This window comes from Uloborus diversus, chromosome 4 (assembly GCF_026930045.1).
Source record: "Uloborus diversus isolate 005 chromosome 4, Udiv.v.3.1, whole genome shotgun sequence".
In the NCBI taxonomy this organism is placed as follows: Eukaryota; Metazoa; Arthropoda; class Arachnida; order Araneae; family Uloboridae; genus Uloborus; species Uloborus diversus.
Window position 1 is genome coordinate 175,020,611 of NC_072734.1, and position 24,311 is coordinate 175,044,921.

At 30.3% G+C, this 24,311-nt stretch overlaps 2 protein-coding genes across 3 annotated transcripts in view; one reads left to right on the plus strand and one right to left on the minus strand.

The window, feature by feature from the left end:
• The window catches only part of LOC129220089 (secretory carrier-associated membrane protein 1-like), a 42,237-nt gene extending 31,954 nt beyond the window's left edge, over positions 1-10,283 (plus strand). The window contains exons 8-10 of one of the 2 annotated variants that reach the window (XM_054854428.1): positions 1,567-1,684; positions 5,782-5,950; positions 9,021-10,283. In XM_054854428.1, coding sequence (XP_054710403.1) covers positions 1,567-1,684; positions 5,782-5,946 — 283 coding nt within the window. In that variant the 3' untranslated portion in view covers positions 5,947-5,950; positions 9,021-10,283. The remainder of the gene's footprint in view (positions 1-1,566; positions 1,685-5,781; positions 5,951-9,020) is intronic. The other variant, XM_054854429.1, reaches the window with a different exon arrangement.
• Positions 10,284-12,041: 1,758 nt separating this feature from the next.
• LOC129221005 (neugrin-like) lies at positions 12,042-22,857 on the minus strand. Its single transcript, XM_054855440.1, is given in 5 exon segments — positions 12,042-12,932; positions 18,440-18,487; positions 18,489-18,571; positions 18,574-18,632; positions 22,544-22,857. Coding segments are annotated over 5 exon segments (1,332 nt in total). The 3' UTR covers positions 12,042-12,104.
• Between the last annotated feature and the right edge of the window lie 1,454 nt (positions 22,858-24,311).

Genomic DNA, 24,311 nt, shown 5'->3' on the forward strand with positions numbered 1-24,311 from the left:
TCTTGGTAGTGTTGTGAATTTCCTCTCATAACTCTACCAACTGTTACATAAGGAAGTTTTTATGTAATAGTTATTGGCAATTTTTTAAAAGTAAAATATTTTTAGAATGAACATTTTGGCGGAAAGTACATATATATATATATATATATATATATATATATATATATATATTAACCTCACTAATATTTATATTTATGCATTACAAATATTGCAGTAAATACGAAATTATTAGATTACACCCATTTAGCATCAGCTTAGTTTTAGACAGTTTTGGATGGTAAAAACCACTTGTCCTGTCCAAAACCCAACCCTGCCTACTGTACATACCATACTGTTTTATGTTATGTATCTCTTTGTCCCATTGATCACTGATTTTGTGCATCATAACAGTATTTTATGCTAAATAATACTAGCTGCGTTTTTTTTTTTTTTTTTTTTAATGTAGTAAAAACTTAGCTCTTTATGTAAGAAAAGGTAATATACAGTTAAGGAATAGTTTATGACAGTTTCAGGGGGGGGGGGGTTACAAATGTATAAAATAATTGGGTATGTTTATAAAAAATTCGTATGCATATTATACATACTCTTTTCCACAACATGAAATTTTGACTTAACAAAGGGTCTTGGAGGGCTACGCTGGTGTAAGTCTTGACTCTACTGTATCTCCAACAAAACTTTTATTGAAGTATTAGAACATATCTGATTAATAACCTTATTTCACTACTTGTGACTATATTAATATTTTACATTTCATATTTTCTCACGCCATGCTGTTTTTTCAAATTTTTTCAGTTGTTTAATGTAATTCATATCCTAAAATATTTTTTGTTTAATATGAGAAAGAAAAAAAAAATAACTTCTCCAGACAGAAGATTTACGAAACTATTTATTATAATGCCTTTCAACTAAATTTGGTTGGGATTTTGATCTTATATTTAGTAGAATATCTGTGTGATTTTAATTGATTAAATAAATAAAGGAAATTTTTTTAAAAATTGGCATAGGATAGTGAAAGGAGAATTGAACATTTTTGTTTTTTATTTTAGTGTAATTTTGGCAAATTTTTTATCTCATTTTCGGCAATATGTACTTGGAGGGGTGCGTTTTGAGGATATGTATTTCATAGCATTTAAGAAGATTGCTATTGCCCTTGGAGGGGATGGGCGGCCCCTGTAAAGTAAAATTATTGTAGCTAGGAATGTCTTGTATTTTTTCAGTTTTGAAAGCTGGCACATTAAGATTAAAATTGAAATTTGTTTCCTTCGTTAAGTTAGATGCATAATTTTAAAATAAACCCATGTGTTCCAAAATTAAATCTTTTCTGTTTCCCACAAAAGGACAGTGTTATTAAATGATTAAAGCAGTTAATGTTTGCAATGAGGATTGACTTCCAGGAGTATGTCAAAATGAAATTATAGCATGAGAAAGTCTTGTACTTTTTCAGTTTTTAAAGCTGATTTTATGCTTTGCACTGAAATGTATTTCTTACGTTCACATTTTAAAAATTTTGCAACCTAATTATTTGGCAACACCATTTTCAGTTACTTTTTTATTTGAATTTTATAGTGGATTTATCAATGGAGCAAATGCTATGGGTGTAAACAAAGTAGCTGGAACTTTAGCTCTTTTATTGGCTGTTCTGCATTCAGTATTTGCAGGAGCATCATTTTTTATGTTAGTTAAGGTAAATATGTGTTTAAATTTTTTTTTCTTACCTTAGCTATTAATTTAAATTATAATAAATGTGTATTAGAAAGCTAATTTTTCCATTGTTGTCTATAAATTTGTTTATTTACTTTTTCAAATTGTGTTTGTCAAAAGTTTTAAAATTATATTTGGTGTTATATGTTTGATCAATATGTTGTTAAATTATATAAATGTTATATAATTAAAATTTGAGCGCATTTATTTATGTTTGTATTTATGTCCAAGTTACTTCTCCCGAATGCCAGTGAACTGACCATCGAACCAGGTATTGATGGATTCGTAATCTTCCCGTCTTAATGTTTGCAGGGTTTGTACGCTCCTTCAAAACTCCTCCAATACTCCTTCATTTAGGAAATTTTCCGAAGGGCCCTTCCATCTGCTTCAGTTTGGTTTTTACTCCTTCAAAACTCCTTTTTTAGTTCAAGACTACATAATCTTCCACTATGATAGTAACTTAAAGTACTTGGATAGACAATTTAACTTTGTCACAAGAACGAAGGTATACAGGCAATTTTAATGTAGTAATTTCATATATTAATTTTTTTCATAAAGGTGGGATTTACATAATTGATCACAGAAGTCATAAAAGTTGAAGGTGATAATATTTTTATATGACATTTCATGAGTGAAGTAAAACATGCTTAAATGGTGCTTGGTTATTTTTCCAAGTTTTATAACTGTTGTTTTTTCCTTCACTAAACTCTCAGCAACGAAAGTCAGGTTGTCTAATCATAATTTAAATATTCAAAAATACATAATTAGATGTACTATAATATTAAGTGTTTGTGTTTAAAAAAAACCATTGTTTAGTAAATTGCAGTTATAGTATTGTAAAAAGGGTCTTCCACAAGTGATGTCATGCCTTGAGGGGGAAATAGGTTAATGTGACAATAGTGAATAGTTGTGATCATAAAAGTTGAAGGTGAAAATATTATTATATGACTAAGACATTTCATAAGTGAAGTAAAACATGCTTAAATGGTGCTTGGTTATTTTTTCAAGTTTTATAATTGTTGATTTTTCCTTCACTACACTCTCGGCAACAAAAGTCAGGTTGTCTAATCATAATTTAAATATTCAAAAATACATAAGTAGATGTACTATAATATTAACTGATTTTGTTTAAAAAAACGATTGTTTAGTAGAGTTTCCCAAACTGGTCTGTGGACCTCCGACAAGCCGCGGGTCCATGGTGCTATCCAGCTAAAGCGTTAAATATAATTGATGTTGTAGGACGAGTAACAATATTTTTGATAAAAAGAAAGCACATTTATGAGGAATAAAAAATTTCTTGCTTAAGTACATGCAGGGCGCAGCAGCCTCTCTCCCTCCCCCTCAGAACTGTTGGAAGTAAACACACTACACATTAATTAATTTTGTGTACATGACAAAGTTCATATTGTTACAAAACTTTTTAAAGTAAAATACAAACGTAACGCAGATTGAGAATACAACGCAAATTCTAATCACAGCATTACGACACTGCCAGAGTTGTTTTGCTCGAATCATAGTTTATAATTAAAATCCTGAGTCACCATAAAAGTACGTCTCATATGAAAAATTAACACGCTTAAACTAGGCTAACAGTGCTTTGTTCACAAACTTCAAAATTTCATTGTTAATAGTAAATTTGTTGCAGAAATTTGGTGATAGCATTTTTATTCTTAATTAAATTTCAAATAAAGTTTTACTTCCAAAACTCAAAATAATAATGCAAAAAAGGAAAACCAGACGATAGCTCTGAAAAATATACAGAACAATGAATAAATAAATTTAAAGGAAAAAAAAGTGTAAAAATATATTAGAAAGAATAGATTTCACTGTGTAAAATCCTTTTTGTGCGGGTGAGGGTTAAGTCCATGAAGTTTAATTTTTCCGAAGGGAGTCCGCGGAGGTCTGAAGCTTGGGAACCTCTGATTTAGTAAACTGCAGTTATGATATTGTAAAAAGGGTCATCCACAAGTGATGTCATGCCTTGAGAGTGAGACGGGTTCATGAAATTGTGACAAAGTGAAGAGAGTGGGTGAAGTGACGTCACTCAGTTATCATATCAATATTATAAAAAATGACATGTGACAAGAGGAGGAGTTAGGTGAAGTGTGACAAAAGGGGAAGGGGGTCAAATGTGTTGAAAAAAAGTGCGACATTTAAGAACAGCCCCTTAGTACTCCTTTAAAATCTCATTTTGCTCCTTCAAAACTCCTCCATTTTATTATTTTATTTCTGAAATTGAGTACGAACCCTGGTTTGGCTATTTAACATAATCCTCTGATAATGATTAGCGGAGATTTCAATTAAAAACTTAATTATGACACTTTGATTTCGACATAAAATCCCTATTTTTTGAAGACTATCCACCGTTCAAATTATTATTCAATGCTTCATCTCAACTTTCCATAACAATGCTTGTATTAAAATTTGTAGCGTAAAGAAAATTATTGAGAAGAAAGATCTGTTGCCCTTTTTTTTCTCGAACATGAACAAATAAAATTCTGGCATTCGTTTTAAAAGACTTTTCCTGTAATTAGGTGATTTAAAATGTTTAATTTTTGATTATTTATCCACAATCTGTCACATTTATTTATTAATTTATTTTATTCTTTTTTTTTGTTCAAACCTGATTGTTAAACATGCGTCACTTGACCTTCCTTTTATTTTCAAGGGAGACCATGCAAAGCCTGGAACGCAGCTAGTATGTTATTAAAAAATGTAAACTTTAATAGTTGCTATGATATTTGTAGTTAATCTGATAGGGATGAACTATTGCTTTTAACTCATTGGAAATCATCTGAGTTGCTTCTCATCTACAAATTTCCTTTAAAAAAAATATGATAATATATACATGCAATGCCTCTCATTACACTCAATTTCACTTTTATTAGTTGTCTTATAGCTCATGTTCTCTTTGTTTATTAGAGCTGCTATCAAATGTAAGAATGCATTCTTAAAATCAAAAGTTCATCAAATTTGACAAAACTTACAGCTTGTAGATTTTTCTATGTACTAATTTCTGAAGATTGATAGTTTAGCAGAGATGCTCATCTAAAAAATACTTTCCATAGCATGCATTGTGATAGTTTAGCAGAGATGCTCATCTAAAAAATACTTTCCGTAGCATGCATTGCAAAGCATTTTCCTTTGTACTTTTTTTTAATGCTTGTCAGTAGTCAGGTTAATGTCCTTTTTGCCCTAAATTTTGAATTCAATGATTTTTTTTAACTGTAAATAATTAATAGTATGGTGGCTACCATTCAGTAGCCTGCAACACATTGAAACCAAAGATGCAAAAACAAATTGATGTACATGTTCACTTATTATTGAATAGGATTATTTTGACTTAAAACATAGTTCAGAATTTATTAAGATACTTTTCTGACTAAGTAAAATGTGTAATAGATTGTCAAACAATGTAGTGCAATATTAATTAAAGAAGGAAAACATTCTACTTGTCATATCATGTTGTCATGTTATGGAAAACAACATAAATAACTTACATTGGAAAATTAGAACCCCAACCAAACCTTTGCATTTATTTCACTGCAAAAATGCAGCCCTATAGAATTGAAATAAGTATTAACACTTTTTTCATCCATTATCTGTGAAATGCAGAATAAGAAAATTCATAATTAGTAATGAACATTCAAAATTTCCTTTTTGAAACACAAACCATTGAAAAATAGGTTTGAAATAGTAATTCTAGACTTTATTCAGTAGTTTACGGTCAGATGTTCAGTAAATACAATAGATACACACATAAAATTAGTGCTAAAATGATAGACTTAATAAAACATTCACTTGAATAATCTTATTTTTTGTATTTCTACTACTAAATTTGCAGTTTGACTTGACGTAATTATAATATGTATAGACTTGTTTCACAAAAAACTCTTTGCTTTATCTCTAATGATTTTAAATAAGCAAACCTTGTAATATATCACATCAATATGTATTCATTTCAGAAGCTGGTATTTATGGTATTTAAGTGTTCTTACACATGGTTTAAAAATGTTTTTGTGTTCATTTTTATGACAACTATGTTTGAATGATTTTTTAATATATTTTATTATTATGTAGATTCATAGAATCTATAGAGGAACTGACCATAGCTTTGCAAAAGCTCAAGCTGAATTTGCAACTGGAGTTCTTGGAAATCAACATGTTCAAAATGCAGCTGCAAATGCTGTTGCCGGAGCAGCTCGTCAATCGTTGAATCAACAATTTAGTGGTAATCGATACTAGCAAAGTATGACTGTTGTTCTGTATTTTGTTATTAAGTAGGCCAGAAGATGTGTTGCAAATATAGTGGTAGTGGTTTTCATTGCTATGCTTATTTTCTAAGCATGTTTTGTTTTTGAAATGCAAAAAACTATGAAATTTATTAAATGGGAAAACCAGTTTAGATGAGTTTAAGAATTCGCTTTTTTTTATGCCATAAATTGTTAGTAAATTTATCCAAGAATATGTTGCCAAAATTTCAGTGAAAAATTTTGATTGGTTCCGATGCTATTAGCACTTAAGTGACTGTGGAGATTTAAAAACCGTCATGGCAGTTATTGTTTTTTTTAAGCGCTTTTTTCTTTGAACAGTTTTTTTTTTTTTTCAACTGGTGGACATTCTAGCTCAAAGAGTTATTTTCCAATTGTTCTGAAAATCTGTGTGAATATTCTGTATTCAATTGTAATCTATATGAACCTAACTCTGGAATGATATTATCAATAAAAATATTTTTTTATGCAAAAAACGGTAGAAAAACATGACATTGTAATAAAACACCTCAAAAATATGCAAATTCCAACTTTTTTGATCTCAATTAGGTTCATATTCTTAGAAAATATGTTGTTAACAAAGAAGAAAAATTGTAATGATTACAGATAAAAAAATGTGACTTTGGTAATGCCCACCAGCATCAAGCTCTGATGGCGACGGTCCATGGATAGCAGCTTCTAACTCTGATATTTCTGGTAGAAATGACTTGAAAAAATTACAAAGTGTACTTCAAAAGATGAATAAAATACCTTTCAAGTTTGAACAATTCTGATGATTCTTTCCATTTAAAAAAAATTCACTAAAAACATTTTGGCCTCCTAAACTGGTTTTCCCCTTTAACCAACAAGGTATAAAGTAAATTAAGAGTGGGATGGTAGGATTTCTAGGATTAAAAAAAAATCTCTAATCCCCTTATAGTGAACAGATTTTATGTAATTGAAGTTCAGCTCCAAACTCCCCCCCCCCATACCTAATTAAAAATATTATGTATCATAAATTCTATTTTGAAGTCTTTCCATTAAAAAAAAAACTCTTGCATGCATCTTCAGGACTGAAATTAAGACTACTAATTTGGAGCTAAAACTTAAAATAAAAATTTTGAAAGATATACAGCATGTTGCTTTCTCTCTCTTTCTTCATAATCTATTCTAAGAAACTGCTTAGCATTTTTTTTTTCTTCTAAATTTACATTTTTGGATATGAAAAAGCCTCTACACTCTTATCCTCTTTTTTGACTCATTTTTAGTTTTGCTTCAAACTTTCATCACCTTAACTCTGCATCTGATTTTGAACATTTTTGCAATTGGAAGTATTCATCTAGGACAGAAGGTTGCAAAAATATAGGTCTTGCAGGTTAAAACAGAACACCATGTATATGTTGAATGGTTATTATATGTTTTCAACCTCAATATTAACACTTAATAAGAATGCTGTGCTGCTCAACACTGAATCCAGAAATGATTCCTTCACTTTTTCCCATCATTCAAAGATTTTTTTAAAAATAAAGTATAACCCTGTTTTAACGATGGTCAAGGGACTGGGAAAATATCTTTGAATCGTTAAATTGAGGAGCATTCAATGCAGTCAAATCCGAACCGGTGAAATGTATCATTAAATTGAAGAAAATGTTAAATGGGGTAAGGTTAAATCAAGGTTATACTGTATAAATTCAGTTATTTAATTAAAAGAAATTGAAAATTGTGTCTTAAATTAGTCTCTTTTAAAAATTATTTATTTTTTCTTGCATTGTGCAGTGTTACAACAGTCTGTAAAATCTGAAACAATTACATTACAAGTAAGAGTGTTTTTTGAAAAGGAGAGTCAAAAAAGTTTTTATTAAAAACTGACAACTTTTAATGTAGTGAGGGGAAAAAAAAAAACAGTTTATTTCGTTGTTGCTCAAAGTAGTTAACCATTTCATGCATAAATAGTAAGTCCTACACAAAAATAAGTGTTTGTTCTTTTTAGCATACAATATCACCTTGATGAAAAAAGCAATTAAAAAAAATAATTATCATAAAATTGTTCATGCATAAATATAAAATTCCATGTTCCTTTGTTCAATATACAAGATCTGTAGATATACATTGTTGAAGGTTACTGCTTAGAAATTAATAAAATTAGTACTTTTAATAAAATATTTTGAAAGTAAAACCGTAGAACTAACCTATCAATAATTTATTCTTTATTCATACTTTCTCTGATTTGCACTTAAAAATCTTGAATACATTTGTTAAAAGGAAGTTCATCCAATCACATATTATTTGGAGTTAGTGTTGAATTGCATAGGCTTTAATTTTTCAATGTATTTTTATTTTTGTGTTTCACCCCATCTCTTGTTTAGGTATATCTGTTCTTAGTGCCAGTTTTTTTCTTCTTTTATCTACTATTTTTTTTTGGGGGGGGGGGGGACTAATAGTAAAATATAAGGAAAAAATGAAGTATTTTAAAGGTTTTTTTTTTTTGTTAACATATTGAAATTTGTGCAAAATATTCATGAATTGTAATGGGAAATAAGGGTCATTTCCGGAAAAGTGATGATAAGTACACCAGAATTATTAATAAAATTTGAGGAACATGACACTACCCAAATTTTGTAGACTAGTGCCGATGCTTACCTTTATCTTTATATCTTCCTTGAAACTGCATACTTTGATATCTTTTAGCATAGTATTTCTTTTGATTTGCTAAGCATTATGCTTTGCAGGAATCTGGTGCGTTTTATGACACGAATTTCTAATGACAAAATAAAATATTTAGTTTTGAATATCATTAATTTTTTGAATTTTGAGTTTTAAATTGGTTTTAGACTACAAAAACAATAAAGAGCCATGCAACCAAATTTGAAAAATATAGATCAAATTCTGCAGTTTTTTTCTTTATTTTCTAAACTAGCTTTGGTTATTTGAAATGTTATTAAGTATTCATCTTTTGTCTCAATGATAAATAATTCTTTACTTGATTGAGTTTGTTTCCTGTTTTTAAAATCAAACAAACAAAAAATAATAATAGTAATAATAATAATATTTCCCCCTCTTCCTTTTTAGGTCGTAATCCCTGACAGTATGAATCAATTTGAAAATGATGTGAAGATCAACTACATGAAGTTTACCCGAAGATAGTAATGGTCTTGTATTCTTCATTGGAGCATCTCTCAAAAGTTGAAACAAATTTTCTTTACTACATTATTTATTCATTTGCTATTAAAATGAAACTAGACTTTTAAGTCACAATTCTTTGTCTCTGAAATTCTCATGCATTATTTTTAAATATACAAGTATGATTTAACGATACATTGTTTCATGCTCGATTAATTGCAATTGTTTCTTACCATCATAAAAAAAGTTAATATATCCTTCATAGCAGAGTATTTAGATATGAATGTCCAATAAGTGTAATGTGATATGTAAAAAATATGGACTTCGTGTGACTTATACAGTTACAAAGACATCACCAGAAAAGAAAATTTTCTATACTTTGCTCTCCTAAATTCTGTAAAATTCCTATGCAAATATAAAATCTCTTATGTGGTTTATTTTTAATACCAAGTGTATTATTTAAGTCAAAGCTTAAAAAATGTTATGTTTTGGTTTTAGCCATTGTCTTTGCGTAACACATTTTTTTTTTTTTTTTTTTTTGTTAAGTTTAATATTTAGTAACTTGCAGACGTGGATAACACTTTACTAAAAAGTTAACTGTAAGCTTTGCTATTTTACTGTTGCAGAAACAAAGACATATATGCTAAAGTGGTTTTTTGAAAATATAATTATTCATCTTTAAATGTTACATTAGATTGCCTCTCGTAGCAATGATCATTGAATATGTTTTCACATACTCATCTTTTTTCTTTAATGATTCCATTAAAAAGTTTTGTTTTCATTTCCAATTGAATCATTTTAATGTAAAGTTTCGATTTCACACTTTAGATTCAAGCTTCCGCCCTTTTGCAGTTCTAAGTAGTAGTTTTCATCACTTTAAAACTCACAAATGACATCTGTCTCCGAAAACTCATAACCTACATCACATGTGAAACAAGTTGTTAGTGTTGTTGTCAACAACCTCACATTTAAGTTGTTAATGAAGTTTCTGTGTAATCTTTAGGTTGTGAGTTAAAATTGGCTTTTTTTCTATTTTAACATAAGATATTTTTGTACATATATGCAGTATTTGTTCTTAGAATGCTATGCAACGTTTCAGCTTTCTGTTTTTTGCAGCAGTATATTTTGTGATGTCTAATTTATGAGCTTTTCTGTATCTCAAGAAAAGCTGTAATGTTAATTGAAATTGTAATAAAATCTTTTAAATCTGTGTGTTTGTGTGACTTTTATTTCTTGTAATGTCGTGAACAATGTAAAATATTAACTTTATAACAGTTTATTGATAATTCATATTTAAGTAATTTAAAAGTATATTAAGTTATTTGTGTTTCATGTAAATGCTTTTCGGCCATTCCACCATTACGTGTGGAACAATCCGACTCTTTAACTTCACCAACATTTTGTTATCGATCTTAATCTTTAATTAAACAGGAGTAAGCACATTTTTAATCTTTGCATTTTGATTGATTTCATGCATGTTTGTCTGATTTATTTTTATGATCTGAACCTAAATTGTAACTAAAAATGAAAGTTAATATTAAAAATATATATATGTTATCACCCAAATTTTTGGAAAATTTTGATATTAACTTACAAAATTTCAAAAAAAAAATTAAATAATTTAAAAAAATAAATAAATTTATGTTCAGATCATAAAAATAAATCAGACAAACATGCACAAAAAGTTTTACGGAAATATATAAGAAACTTTTTGTGATATCATGCACGCAAAACGAGAAACCTGAGAAAAAGAGGCTTAAACAGCTGCTGTTAACATTAATCTCTATGAGGGAAGTATACGCATTTTTTCGATAACTTGAAAAGTTTTTTGCGTATATTAATAAATAAAGTATTAAATTGTTCAGAATTAAATTAGGCATAACATATATTTTTTCCAGAAAGTCAAACATTTTGAAGGTTAAGGGTCCTTAGACCCCTTAAGTTGTCAAACAAAATAAGTAGTAATGTAAAATTTTGGCTTAAATATTGTCACCTCGTAGCCATCTATTTTTCTGAGGGTATACTCCCAGTAATCCATTACGCACAATTTTGTATGTGATTGTATACATAGTATGTCATAATATGAAAATTTATGAAGCTTGAGGGTATACACTGTATGTCAAAATTGTTTGAGTATATAGAGTAGACTCTATGGGAACACCACTGTTCGGAACAACAGTAAGATATATCTTACTGTTGTTTCTGGGATTAGATGCCTTATGGTTGCTCTGAAGCAACAATATGCTTTTTAGCTATTTTAAAATGTTTAAGACAAAACTACTTAGATTTTTGTACCATGTAATTTTTGAATAACTCAGTTGGTTTGCTTTGTACATTTATGTACCTGTACCTAATGACAAAAGTTGATTAGAAATGTTGCATAAACTTAAAAAATATATATATAAAACAAATATTATTTCTCTTTAAAGCTTTGCTACTTACTTTGCATGAATTGGATTTTATTTTCCAGTAATGTGTAAAAATCATAAAAACGTGTTTGGGGGGGGGGGATCTTTGGTTGTGATTTTTGAAAACCAGCATGATTTAAAAAAAATACATTAGGTTCAAACCAAGCCCTGGTGTCTGCATTTTTAACTTCATATAATGTGGGCGAAATTTCTCATATTGAGTTATGTCCCCCCCCCCCCCAAAAAAAAGTAAAATAATATACCAGTTTTTTCACCACTTTTTAAGGCAAAATAAAATTAATTTAAAATCCCAGTTTTGGCACTATCCTGTCAAAGTGAAAAACAGTCTTCTTAAATATGAAATTACAAAAAAAAAATAAATTTTAAATTACAAAACATTAATGGAAAAAATTCCCTAGATAGAGGTTATAATCATAAAATCTTTCAGGATAATTATTTGCATTCTTCTTTTTTTTTCTTTTTCATTCTGGTTTTGTAGTCACAAAAATGTTGACCAATCTGTATATTTGATTCAAAAGAGCACTCTACACAAGGATTAACTCAAAGATTTTTATTCAATACTACATCATAAAGACACAAACCATAAAAATAATTTTGAAGAACATTAATATGGCAATTTGAATAATATTTCACCATCATCATCATAAACACAATTTCCTTTTTTGTACATGCATCCTTTTTTATTTACCGTTCTAGGTATGTGAACTTGTCCTTTGAATTTTTCTTTAGGATTACGTTTAGGATAGTCATATTGGTTCATTTTAAGAGTTTGATTTTGTGTCTCATATTTCTGAATTTTTGAAAAAGTATTCTTATTGTAAGGAATTTTTGGACTTGCATGTTCCATTTCTTTTGACTGTTGTTCTACCCATTTTTGGTATTCATCATTAATTTGGGAGTCCTGTTTCCTGGGCTTTTCCTGTAAAAGATTTTCTTTAAACTGACCATGCTGTAATTCTATTTCATCTTGACTTTGTAAGTTTCTGTGTGAAGACAGAACTTTGAAATCCTCCATTTCCTCAGGCGCATATCTTAATTTTGAGAAATACTTACTTTCCTTAGATTTTTTAAGCGGATCGAATTCTCTTTCACTTTTGCACAATTGTTTTTCTGCTGAATTGATTTTATAATTTGAGCTTGGCTTTTGTTTGTATTCAATATATTTTTTAATAATTGACGAGTATTCTCCATCATGAATGGCTGCTTTCTCAATGACCTTATGATCATCTGTGATTAGCTTACTTGGAAGATGAGGGTTCCCTCTGTAATTGTCCTCCACAAGTTTACCTTCCATCCAAAGTTTTTGTGTAACAGGAGATATGTATGAAGTATGATTACCGGATTTTAAACTATCCCACTTTTTGGCAACATCTGCGTCATGTTGCTTGATTCTTTCTGGTGTCTTAGGGCTGAAATTGCTTCTCAGCAGTTTCTAAAAGAAGAAAAAAAAGATAAAATATAAATATTGTAATACATAACTTCAGATGATAATGTTACATTTTACTTTAGCAGTTTTTAAAAAGTTCAAAATTTCAGAAACTAAGACAAAATAATAAGTTAACACTAATTTAAAAAAAACACTATTCCTCTTTCAGGGCCCAGTACAGGCATATTTTACTACCGTTTTTCGGTACCTTCATAAAAATCTTATTTTAAAATTGGTACTTTCACAAAAATCAAGTAATAAAATCAGCAGCTTCACAAAACCAATTTTAAAAAATGGCACAGTCACAAAACAAGACTAAAAAATTGAAAGTTTCACAAAACTCTGTATTTTAAAATGGAAAATTTGTTTTTTTATTTAAAACAGTTTACTCATAAAATAAAATGTTAAAATGATTTATATGAACAAGCACTTAGGTAACAACTTTTTCGTAGTGTTTTAATTCCTTTTTAGCAGTTATTCGTCAAATTGCATTTACAAATCTTTTAGCGTCAGTTTTTTTTTTTTTGGGGGGGGGGGCTGTTTTTCTGTAGATTTCCTGAAATATACACAGCACAAAGCCTATTGAGCTGATATACAATGGTATTTTCCTACCTTTTAGGTTTTTAGCCCCCCCCCCCCCCGAAAAAAACCTGTCAGAAGTAATAGTAGATTAAATAAATAAATAAAGAATAAATACCTTTGTGCTGAAAAATTAAAAAGTCAGTAATCCAACGTTATTAAGCACAAAACTTGCAAATGATTGCAGACACGTGTTTCGGTGTTACAAGGAACACCTTTTTCAATGCAAAGAAGACTTTTCATCCAAAACCTCACACTTCTTTGCATTGAAAAAGGTGTTCCTTGTAACACCGAAACACGTGTCTGCAATCATTTGCAAGTTTTGTGCTTAATAACGTTGGATTACTGACTTTTTAATAGTAGATTACTACTGACATTTAAGTTGCTTAAATTTTCTTTAATAAAAAGTAAAATGTGCCTTTAAAGAAAACCACAAAATCAATGCTGATATAAAAAAAATACTTTCATAAAAATAGGTGGTGAGATAAAAGTCCTGGATTTCTTCCTGACTTTTTTCAAAAGCTTTTGAACTAATTACTGTTGTTGTTAGCATATTGCACTTGCTCTACTAGCCCAAAAATCCTTAAAAAATCATAGACTAAAAGAAGATTAGAAAAAAGGTCAATTTTAATGCTCATGGCAAGAGAAACAGCTTCCGTAAATCAAAGCAGTGGCGTAACCAGAAATTCCTCAAAGGGGGGTTACTCAAAAAGAACTACCTGCCCTGAACCACACGCAAGCATATCAAGGAACTAACCAAAGTTAGGGAGTCTTCAATCCCGAAACAACAATCCTGATCCCTTAGGACAATAAAAACGCCGTGGATTCAGATATAAGATCTGGTCCGGGGGCATCCATTTCCTACTCACTGTTCCACCTTAAAATAGCCGCTGAACTGATATAGATCTGAACAAACATCCATAAAAGGTGGCAGTTTCACATGGGTTACTAGGCTAGTAAGGGGACTTTTAGATTTGATTAAAATACCAGACTTAACCCTAGAGAAGTCACGTTTCCTTTTGTTACGCTAGTGCTCGCACTTCGGTCTTTTCCCCGCCGTTGCGATCCGTGAGACGAAAGTAGAAGAAAGGAAGTGCCGGGAGAAAATGACACCTGACTAGGATAGTGCGCTATTGTTCTAAATGACCAACATATATTTCCTTACTTGAATACCGAAGAAAATTCTCAGAACTAAGTGTGTGGGCTGGGGAGAGTCTGACCTTCAGCTGCACAGATGGGCCCCATTATTAGAATAAGGGGTGGTGGGATAGAGCGAAATATCTGACAACGGGCTGGGAATCGAACTAAGCACGACTTCTCTAGGGTTAAAAGGCTTAATATGCATAGCAAAGGAGATTCAGAGAGGGAATTGTTAAAAATTTATCAAAATGAAAGATGTTAATGGGTTACATCTTTGCACAGAAAGCAGAACAAAGGGTCATTGTTTTTGCTAGTCAAATCTCAGGTTGAGCTGGAAATTAGGAAAAATTACTATTTCAGTACGGTTTTGGGAACTTGGAACAGCCTACCGGAAGAGATTGTAATGAGCAAGAGGGTAGATAACCTTAAGAGCAGGGTTCGAAAATAGCATAATATTTTCGAAAATATCTGATATTTTGATATGTATCAAATATTTTGATATATATCCGATATTTTTAATCTACACAAACTAAAGTCTTCAAAATAGTAAATGCATCTACAAATCACTCATTGTTTTGTTATATTATTATTACAATATGTAGACTTGAAATTAAAGTTTCTTTCATTGTTTATACCTAATATTTCATTTACACTTTTATCAATTTTAATAAAGTTAATTTAGCATTAATTGTTTTACTCATTTTTCTTCTGTTAGCTACTTTTACACAGTTATGTGATTCAGAAATAAAAAATATGCATTAGTAGGTCCACAGTCATAAGACATTTTCTTTTTTTTCTGACCAACATTTAACATTTCACTAGGCACTTTTAATATGAACTAAAATTGTTACATTACTAAAAATTTTATGAATATAAAATACAACTAAATGAAGGAATATTATATTACTTTGTTTTATTAATGATGTATTAATACATCATAAAAATATAGTACGTAACTTTTTGGTAATTTTTAATAAAAAATGAGCAATATTACTAGAAAAAATAAATATTGAAAATATCATGATATACTCGTATGTCATGATATACAGAGTGTTCCATTTTAACCGGCAGAACCTTTGTTTTCGCAACCGTTATTCCTAGATATATACTTCAAATTGCAAAAATGTTCAAAATCAGATGCAGAGTCAAGTGTTGAAAGTTCGAAGCAAAAATAAAAATGAGTCAAAAAATACAAGTTTTTTAACTTTTTAAACAGGCCCTAGGTCTCCTAATTAATATTTAGAGTATAATCTCCATTTAAAACTATTAAAAACTTGACACTTTTGTGACCAAAACTTAAGGAGATATTCCAGTTCAAAGTTTTAAGGGACCATACAGAAGACGAGATTGGAACTTATCGCCCTTTCAGAAGAATGACAGGACATCAAAGTAAGAAAAACAAAGTATTTATATTTTTCATTGCTATTCTAAAATAAATGCAAATGTTGTGCCGTGATACGAAAAACACATTACAAAACCTTGAGCAATTTAAAAAACCACACTCTATGCACACGTCTAATTTTAAACACTTGTTAACCGCTATATTTTCCCCCAAAAGGTGTTATTGACGGAGAGTAAAAAGTGGAATAAGTCACAAAACGCAGAGTTTCAAATCTCGGTGAATATTGGTCATACTAAAGGGGCCCCCCACAACAAATTTTTTTCAAAATATCCTAACTTTCACGGGTATGTACTATTAAAGTGCTGATCGAAAATATTCAGATATTTATCAAAGTATCGGATGTTTTCGAAAACATGATGATCTTTTCGAACCCTTTAGGGGCCTCCACTCCTTCATTGCCCCGGGGCCTCCACTCTTCCAAATCCGGCCCTGATTGGGAAGTATACATCTAGGACTAACGGTTGCGAAAATAAAGGTCTTGCAGGTTAAAACGGAACACCCCTGTATATCGACTGAACCCTGCTTAAGAGAGCTATAGATCTTCCTTGGGGAGGAATGAACTGCCTAAGACCAGCCTGGTTGGTCCTGGAGCCTGTTGCTGGTCGTCACATTTGTATATTGCATCTCCTAGCTTAAAACTTACTTTCTCAGGGGCCTAATGTCCCACTTATACTACACCTCTCATGTCTCTTCACAGAGTCGGATTAGACAAGCTCAGTCAACAGTAGGGATGCACTGATAAGCAAACTGGCCAATTACAGATTAATCGGTAAACCCTAATGTTATTTTTAACACAGCCAATTTTTCCATTATATTTTTTCTCATATAATTTCGATTTAAAGAATAGTTAACAGTTTATTTTCTGAGCAATGATTTATTTTTCTCCGTTTTCCCAAAATAATTTCACAATTTTATCCAATTTCTTTGAGCCAATTTTTATATTATTGTTAATAAAATGACATTCTGTTAACTAGACATGAAAATTGAACAACATTTGGGGTAGAATGTAGTCAACAGGCTAGTTTAGAAGTACTTTCAATTTCAATTTATTTTTTAACTACTGGTAGTCATTTCAACCAATTTTATTCTTTACTAAAATTATAAGAATGTCAAGAAGTGCAATGCAAAAGGAGAAAAGTATTGACACATGAAAAATGTTGCAACATTTTCTACATGTGTACATTTATTCAAAATAGAAAGAAAGAAAAAAAATGTTAAATGACATTACCAATCATTGTCCCAACCATCAGTTTGTATAACAATAATAACATTAAAGTATGTACATATTTTATTTAATCAAATGATATTGAATAACATTGTTCTGTTGCATCAAAAATCGGTAATTTAAACAGCAAGTTGTAAAATGTACGATGTAATCATATATATAGTTAAAATGAACAAAATAATGAAAAAACAAAATGTGTCATCAAAAGCTGAAGTGAAGGCATCATAACATAAACTTAGGAAATATCCTTAAATATTTCATTCAGTTTTATGCACTTTCTAACTATTTGATTTGTTTTTACTGTGCACACTTTCATACTAGGGGAGAGTGGGCCACAATGAGACAAAAAACACATATTTTTCATTTTTTGTATATTGGTGAGTTCTAAAGCACAGAAACATATTTGATCATATTAAAAGTATCAAAATTATAGTATGTTGCACACAAATTTAGCCCATTTAATGTTAGACAAAAAAAGTTATGAGTCTATAAATTCGATGAAAAGTGTGACTGTGGGCCACTATGAGACATCAAGTAGGGCCACAATAGGGACAGCTGAATAATCACTGTATTTTTACCTAAAATCTTGCATCTCATATGCTAATTCTCTTAAATATTTTGTACTTTTCCGTGACACATTTTTGAACTAGAACCAGAGTAATAAAAGCCTATGCTCTGATTCTGCTGCCCAGAGTTACAAAAAAAAACATATTATTTTTGCTTCAAGCATATTTTAAATGTTGAAACTGATTTTTTCTTACATAAGAAACAATTTTAATTACAGTAAACAAAAAAAAAAAAAATCATTAGGATTTTTTTTAAAAAAAGCAGGAAAAGAATAAATAATAAATGCAAAATATTAATTGGGGGGAATTTTCTGGCCTGTTATCACATGGATTACTGTTTGATTCACACCAGTGCCCTGGGTGTTATGTCATCTCTTTCTGTTGTAAATCTTCCTTATGATGTCTTATAATAGACTTTCAAAAGATTGCTCGGATTATTATTCCCAGGATATGTCACCACTGTAAGGTTGGACATAAATCTCCAGATCTTCATACAGACAAATACATTTTCAAAATCAAAAAAATATTACTTGCAATTAATCTGTCACCATCCAGATTTTAATTCAGAAACAACACTTAAATTTATTTTTACTGAACTTACCTTTACACCTTTGACTGATATAGGGAAACTTTGTGATATAACCTCTGGTGGTCCATTCAGTGGGGTTCATTTTGTGGAGATACCTAATTTGTTCTTTTGCTGCATGTGTTAGTAAATTGGTTTCTTTTTCCATTTAAAGTATTTCCGTTGTATAATGTCTTTTTTAATCATAGATTTTTCCTGCTTAACTTCACTAGAAAAAAAATGCATATTTAAAACCAATATATTTGCAACAAAAGAAAGACAGAAAAAAAAAACTTATGTACTTCTTTATGTACTTATACTAAAAGAAATATGCATTCAAACATTGAAAATTATCATGGGTAAGATGAAATCACCCAATTTCAAAAAAAAAATAAATAAAAAAGGTTACTGGGCAATTCCATGGAGTTGGACGTAAAAATGAAGAAAAATTTCTCAATTTTAATTCTATTTACCAAATATAAACTGATTCAAAATGATTAAATTTATTTACAAGATACTTACTTCGTCTCAATGAATGAAAAATCATGTTAGTTTTTCAAAATAGATCCTAAAGTATAAATTAAGTAACAGAATTTTTTTAAAAAATACTAATCACTTTTCGTAATGCACTCAAAAGGACAAAATAACCTTTCTGGGTCAGAAAGGACAATTTAAGCATTCCTGTAGTTTTTGAAAATTCCAAGAAAATGACAGGACACCACAACGAAGAAAAGTGCAGCTCAAGTCATGAGAGAATTTCTCTTATCATTATCTAGCTTTCAGTCATAAATTTGAGTGTTCAAACATGCATATTTTTCCTAAGGGGAAAGTTCGGTTTGAAATGACTTTGTGGAATTTTTTCCTAGGTCAGAGAATTTGATCAAAAAAAAAAAAAGGGAAATCTGAAAAATATTTTTTGCCTAGTTTAAGCAACATTTTTCAAAGAAATGTTTCCTGGTTAGATTTTATTATATGGTCATTAAAAACTTCATGCACAGTTTAACTTAAAGTGCATACAGCAACCAGAATTTTTGAATGAAATATTATTAATACAGTAGAGAATCAATTATCCGGGAAGTTCGGGACCATAGCTATCCCGGATATCTGAATTTCCCGGTTTTCTGGATCGCTAAAATGAGCTTTTGGCCGATTGTTTATAAAACTTAAATTACTATAATAAACAGTAATACGTATTAAAATATGAAGAAAACAGTTCAGAAATGTTGATCAATATCGAAACATTAAAAACTACCAGTGAGAGAATAATCTAAACACAAAAACCTTATGTTATTTAATAAGACCTGAGACCCTCACATTCATATTGAAAAGGAAAGAAAAACAGCAATTTTCGATGTTTTTAAATGAAAGAGAATAAAGGGAAGGGCAAGAAACAAGTTTTTGAACGTAAATGTGCGATTCTTCTACTATAGTGTATGAGAGATTTTGTTTTAATGAACGCGTTTCTTTTTCTTTTTTTCACTTTTTTGTAAAGGTTTGGCATTTGCGATTATTGATAACTATTGGTTTTGCATTAAGTTAATACCAATTGAAATTTAATTTATGGGTTCCTGCAGCCTTATTATAATCTTGCGTTTAACGATTTCTCGATTCCACCATCAACTTTCCCGGGAAAATTCGAGAATCGCGGCGTTTCACCGCGCGCTTTTGCGACGTCACTTCCGCTCCTAAACGGTTTTAATTAAAGGCCATTCAATAAAATATTGCATTATAATGTGACAATATTCATTTCTTTAGTTTTCAGTTGGAATGAAACAGAAAAATTTCAGACTTACGTGTGTACTTTTTAGTTCAAGAAAATATTCCGAAAAATTTTTCCCTGCGTTAAAGAGAACCCTTTGAAGTTCATTTTTAGCATTTTTTTCCGAGTTGTAGATGAATAATATGGAATTTATTAAGAAACCGCCCAGTTTTTTTTAGGTATTAAAAAAAAATGCTTAGTTTTTCAAAAAATGTCAAAAATGCGTATTTTTAAAAAATGGCGGCAAAAGGTTGCCGGTTTTCTGGTTTCCCGGTTTTTTGGTTCCCGGATAAAAGGTTCTGCACTGTAACTGTTTTAGAGGAGGGGTCCCACCTTACCCAGTAAAATTTCACTATAAGAGTTCCCCACACTAAGGGATAAGTGGTTCCCCCATAACAGTGAGGATTTAAAATCAAAAGCAACTCTGTTGAAATATTTGTATTAGTCAAATATAAGACAACTATGATGATTGAGTAGGAATTGATAGCTCAGCTACAAACACTGCTAAAGTTTTGCAAACAATTTTTATGTAATGTTTTAATAAAAATTACTTTTTTAATCATTGATTAAAGAACAAGAAATTGATGATTAAACACTTAATTATAAAACTCTTGTGCTATTCTTTTTTTAGTTCATATTTTTAATATAATACATTCCGTAACTACAAAAATTTGTAATTTATTGCATTTAAGTCAATTATTGAACTATATTTTGAACACTTTCTTTTGCCCATATGCATAAATGGTGGAAAAATTTGGTTAATGAAGAAAAAAACTCCTGCATACAAATTGAAATTTTTATTGGAGAATTTAATTTCTACATAACTAGATTAAAATCAGCTGCATAAATAAGTTATATATTTATGCTTGAATATCCACATTGAATAAATGTATTAAATAGTCCAAAAAATAGTTTTGACACATTTTGTTCTGTTTTTGATATTTTCTCACAAAATATAGTTTCTCAAAAAATAGTTTTGGACGCTTTTGGACACAAGGGTTTTGAACAGGATGGTTAAAACCTTGCCAATCCTGCTTTCATTTGCACACATGCATAAACATAGGGAAATTTGGTTATTATTATCAAAAAAATAATAAATAAAAAATAACCTAGACTCATGCATACAAATTGAAATTGTAATCAAGAATTCAACTTCTATGTAACTAGATTAAAATCAGCTGCACAAATAAGTTGAATGTTCTTATTGAATAAATGTTCAATCTAAAGCATTACTTTAATACATTTTATTCTGTTTTTAATGTTTTTTCACAAAATACAATTTTTCTAAAAACAGCTTTGGACACTTTTAGACAGTTTTGGACAGGACGGTAAAAACCAGAGTTTTTACCGTAGTGTCCAAAACCTTGCCAACCCTGCATCAATGAGATTGAAAATCTTGCTTTTGTACCCAAAAAAACATGTATGTAACTTTAAAATTATTGGCTCAGCATAATTAATTGCACAGTTTGGTGACGGACATAAAACACCTAATGTATTGCAGAAGAATTCTTTTGCAAATCAAAATGAATTTTTACTGTCCATTCTCGAAAGCAAAGATTACCACTCAGGGCAGATTCCATTTCAAAAAGGGGCGATAAGTTAAGGATGGGCACTTTCTGCTCGCCCTTGCTATCTCTGTCTTTTTCCACGCTACACTGGAAGAACTGCTGAACAGGTTTTTTTGCACCTTTTACTTCCAGGTTTCCCTCCCTATTTTGATAAAATCTGAGCGGACCTGACACATGAGCAAATCGGCGCTAGATCTCGGCTGAAGAAAACAAACAGTATAGTTTGACATATTTTTGAAACACCACCAGCAACACATTGTATATTTAATAAGTTACCGCCCTATAGCAGGGCTAAGGCAGAAATACATGAAATACACCACCAGCTCAGTCAATTCCAGCCAAGGACTAGTTTCACGCTTATTTGCACTCAACAGCCCGGCATAGGAGTAACTGAGCTGGAGGTGGAAAACCATTGTATATTTAAATGGTTATTCATCTCAATTCATAATATTGGTATGTATGTTTTAAAAAGTGAGGACTTTGAGAGTCACCAAATATGGTATGAAAATACTCAAGATGTTGACCTTAGTTTAACCTTCTGGGTGTAACTTATTTATAATTGAAGTCATCAAATTTTAGACAGGCATTTCAAAATATACAACTCTTTATCTTTAAAATGATACCTTATTTGTTTAGAAATTTTAATTTTGAAAATTTGATCATCTGGATGACCTTATCATAGAATTGCCCTAATTCTTATATTTTTTTCAAATCTTGAAGGATTTTTAAGTACTGCAAAACAACACTTTACATTTTATTACACAACTAATGGAATAACGAAGTCAAGAAACTTTAAGAAAATTCTCCACACACCTCTCATGCATCGCATAAAACTCTGGGGATTTTATAAGTGCGTTTCCGAATTCACAGTCCATTGCGAGATCTTTTTCAATATCTAAGACGTCTGTCGAGGCATCTTTCTTAAATTCTTTAATAAAATCGTCATATGTGGACGGCTCTCTACGATATTTTACAGTGCCATCATCAATTGTTTTTACTTCACCTTTCACAACTGTCGGTCCGATTCCTCGTCGAGAAATAGTTCTCACATATCTAAAATTGATGTGACACTGGCAAGAGGTCAATGCAATGCATTGTTTAAGTTTGAAAAATTTCAGCTGAAACATTCTTAATGTATTTCATTAAAAAATATAGTACAAAACTGTAAAATGAAATTGCTGATTGTTATTCGGTTTTCGTGTGTTTATCTTTAGTACATTATTTTACATTCAGTGAAACTGCACAAAAGATCTGATTCGAGCTATAGATCACTGGTTTCTCCTCCTCGCTAGGGGATGAAGGAAATAAAAAACCTTTAGACACTGAATGAGCTCATAAATATTTTAATGCTCTCTTTGTTAGTTCTAGCCAAATCTATTTTAGTAAAACTTTTTCCTTTGAGTTTTATCTAATCAAGACGTACTTACGTAATTATTTTTGGACATCAACCAACAATTTGAATTTACTATTTAAAAAAAAAAAAAAATGTTCAACAAGCATATTTTTTAGTTTTAATTCGATTTGAATTTTAAATTGCTCATTTTATACTGAGAAAATAAAATATTTTTTAGCAATGATATCATCTGAGAAAATCTTACCTATTACTCAGCGTGGAATACATGAAGTTTGTTTACTTCCAAATTTCCCAATCTTCCCCAAAATTCTGGGTTTATTCCCAAAAATTCCCGGGTTTATTCCCGTAGCTCCAAAACTAAGGGTTTTTTGCAGGGCTTCGGAAGAAAAATTGCCGACTCCGACTTCGACTCCTGGATTTTTAAAGGTCCAACTCTAACTCTGGCTTTTTTATTATTTATTTATCAATTTATTTTCCAAATCCCCGTTCCTCATGGGAAGAGGGGGAAACCCATAAACAGAGATTGAAATATTAATTCCTTTTTATGCAATTTTCGCGTTGCATTTTATTGTAAGCCTGATACAACGTTAGATACTCAATTTGAAAATCAAATTATCCAATAGTAGCGATTTCTAAAGTAAAATTACTTAAAAAACCCATTTAAAAAATTAATAAGATTAATTTTTTCCCTTTTAATGTTTAACTAACAGATGTTTATCAAATCCTGTGCTTTCCATTTTTAAAAGCTGTAACTTGAGTTTTCTTTTTGCTCAGTCAAAAAAAATTTTTGACAGGGGGCGGTCCATCCCCCCTCCCGGATGACACCCATTTGGTGGGTACCACCTCAACTTAATCTCAGAGTTTATAAAAATTGAAATACTTTAATTCTGAAAAATTTTCCCAATAATATCCCCCTAAATCTTAAATTTCATGTTAAAAATTTGAAAGAAAATGTTGCACTATATTGCGGGGAGAGATCGGTACATGTACGTCTGGAGCAAATTTTACCCAAAATGCGGCGTTATACAGCTTTGTACAAATACCTTTTACTGTAGCTACATTTCTTGGCTCAATTTTTAATTTTAATTTTATTGGCAGCTTTAGAATTAACCTTAATAAGAAGATTTCAGGATTAACTACAATTATATGAGTGTTGAAACCAAGAAATCATGTACTGATTTTATTTTGAACTTTTTAGTGATAACCAAGCTTTTCTAGATAAAGTTT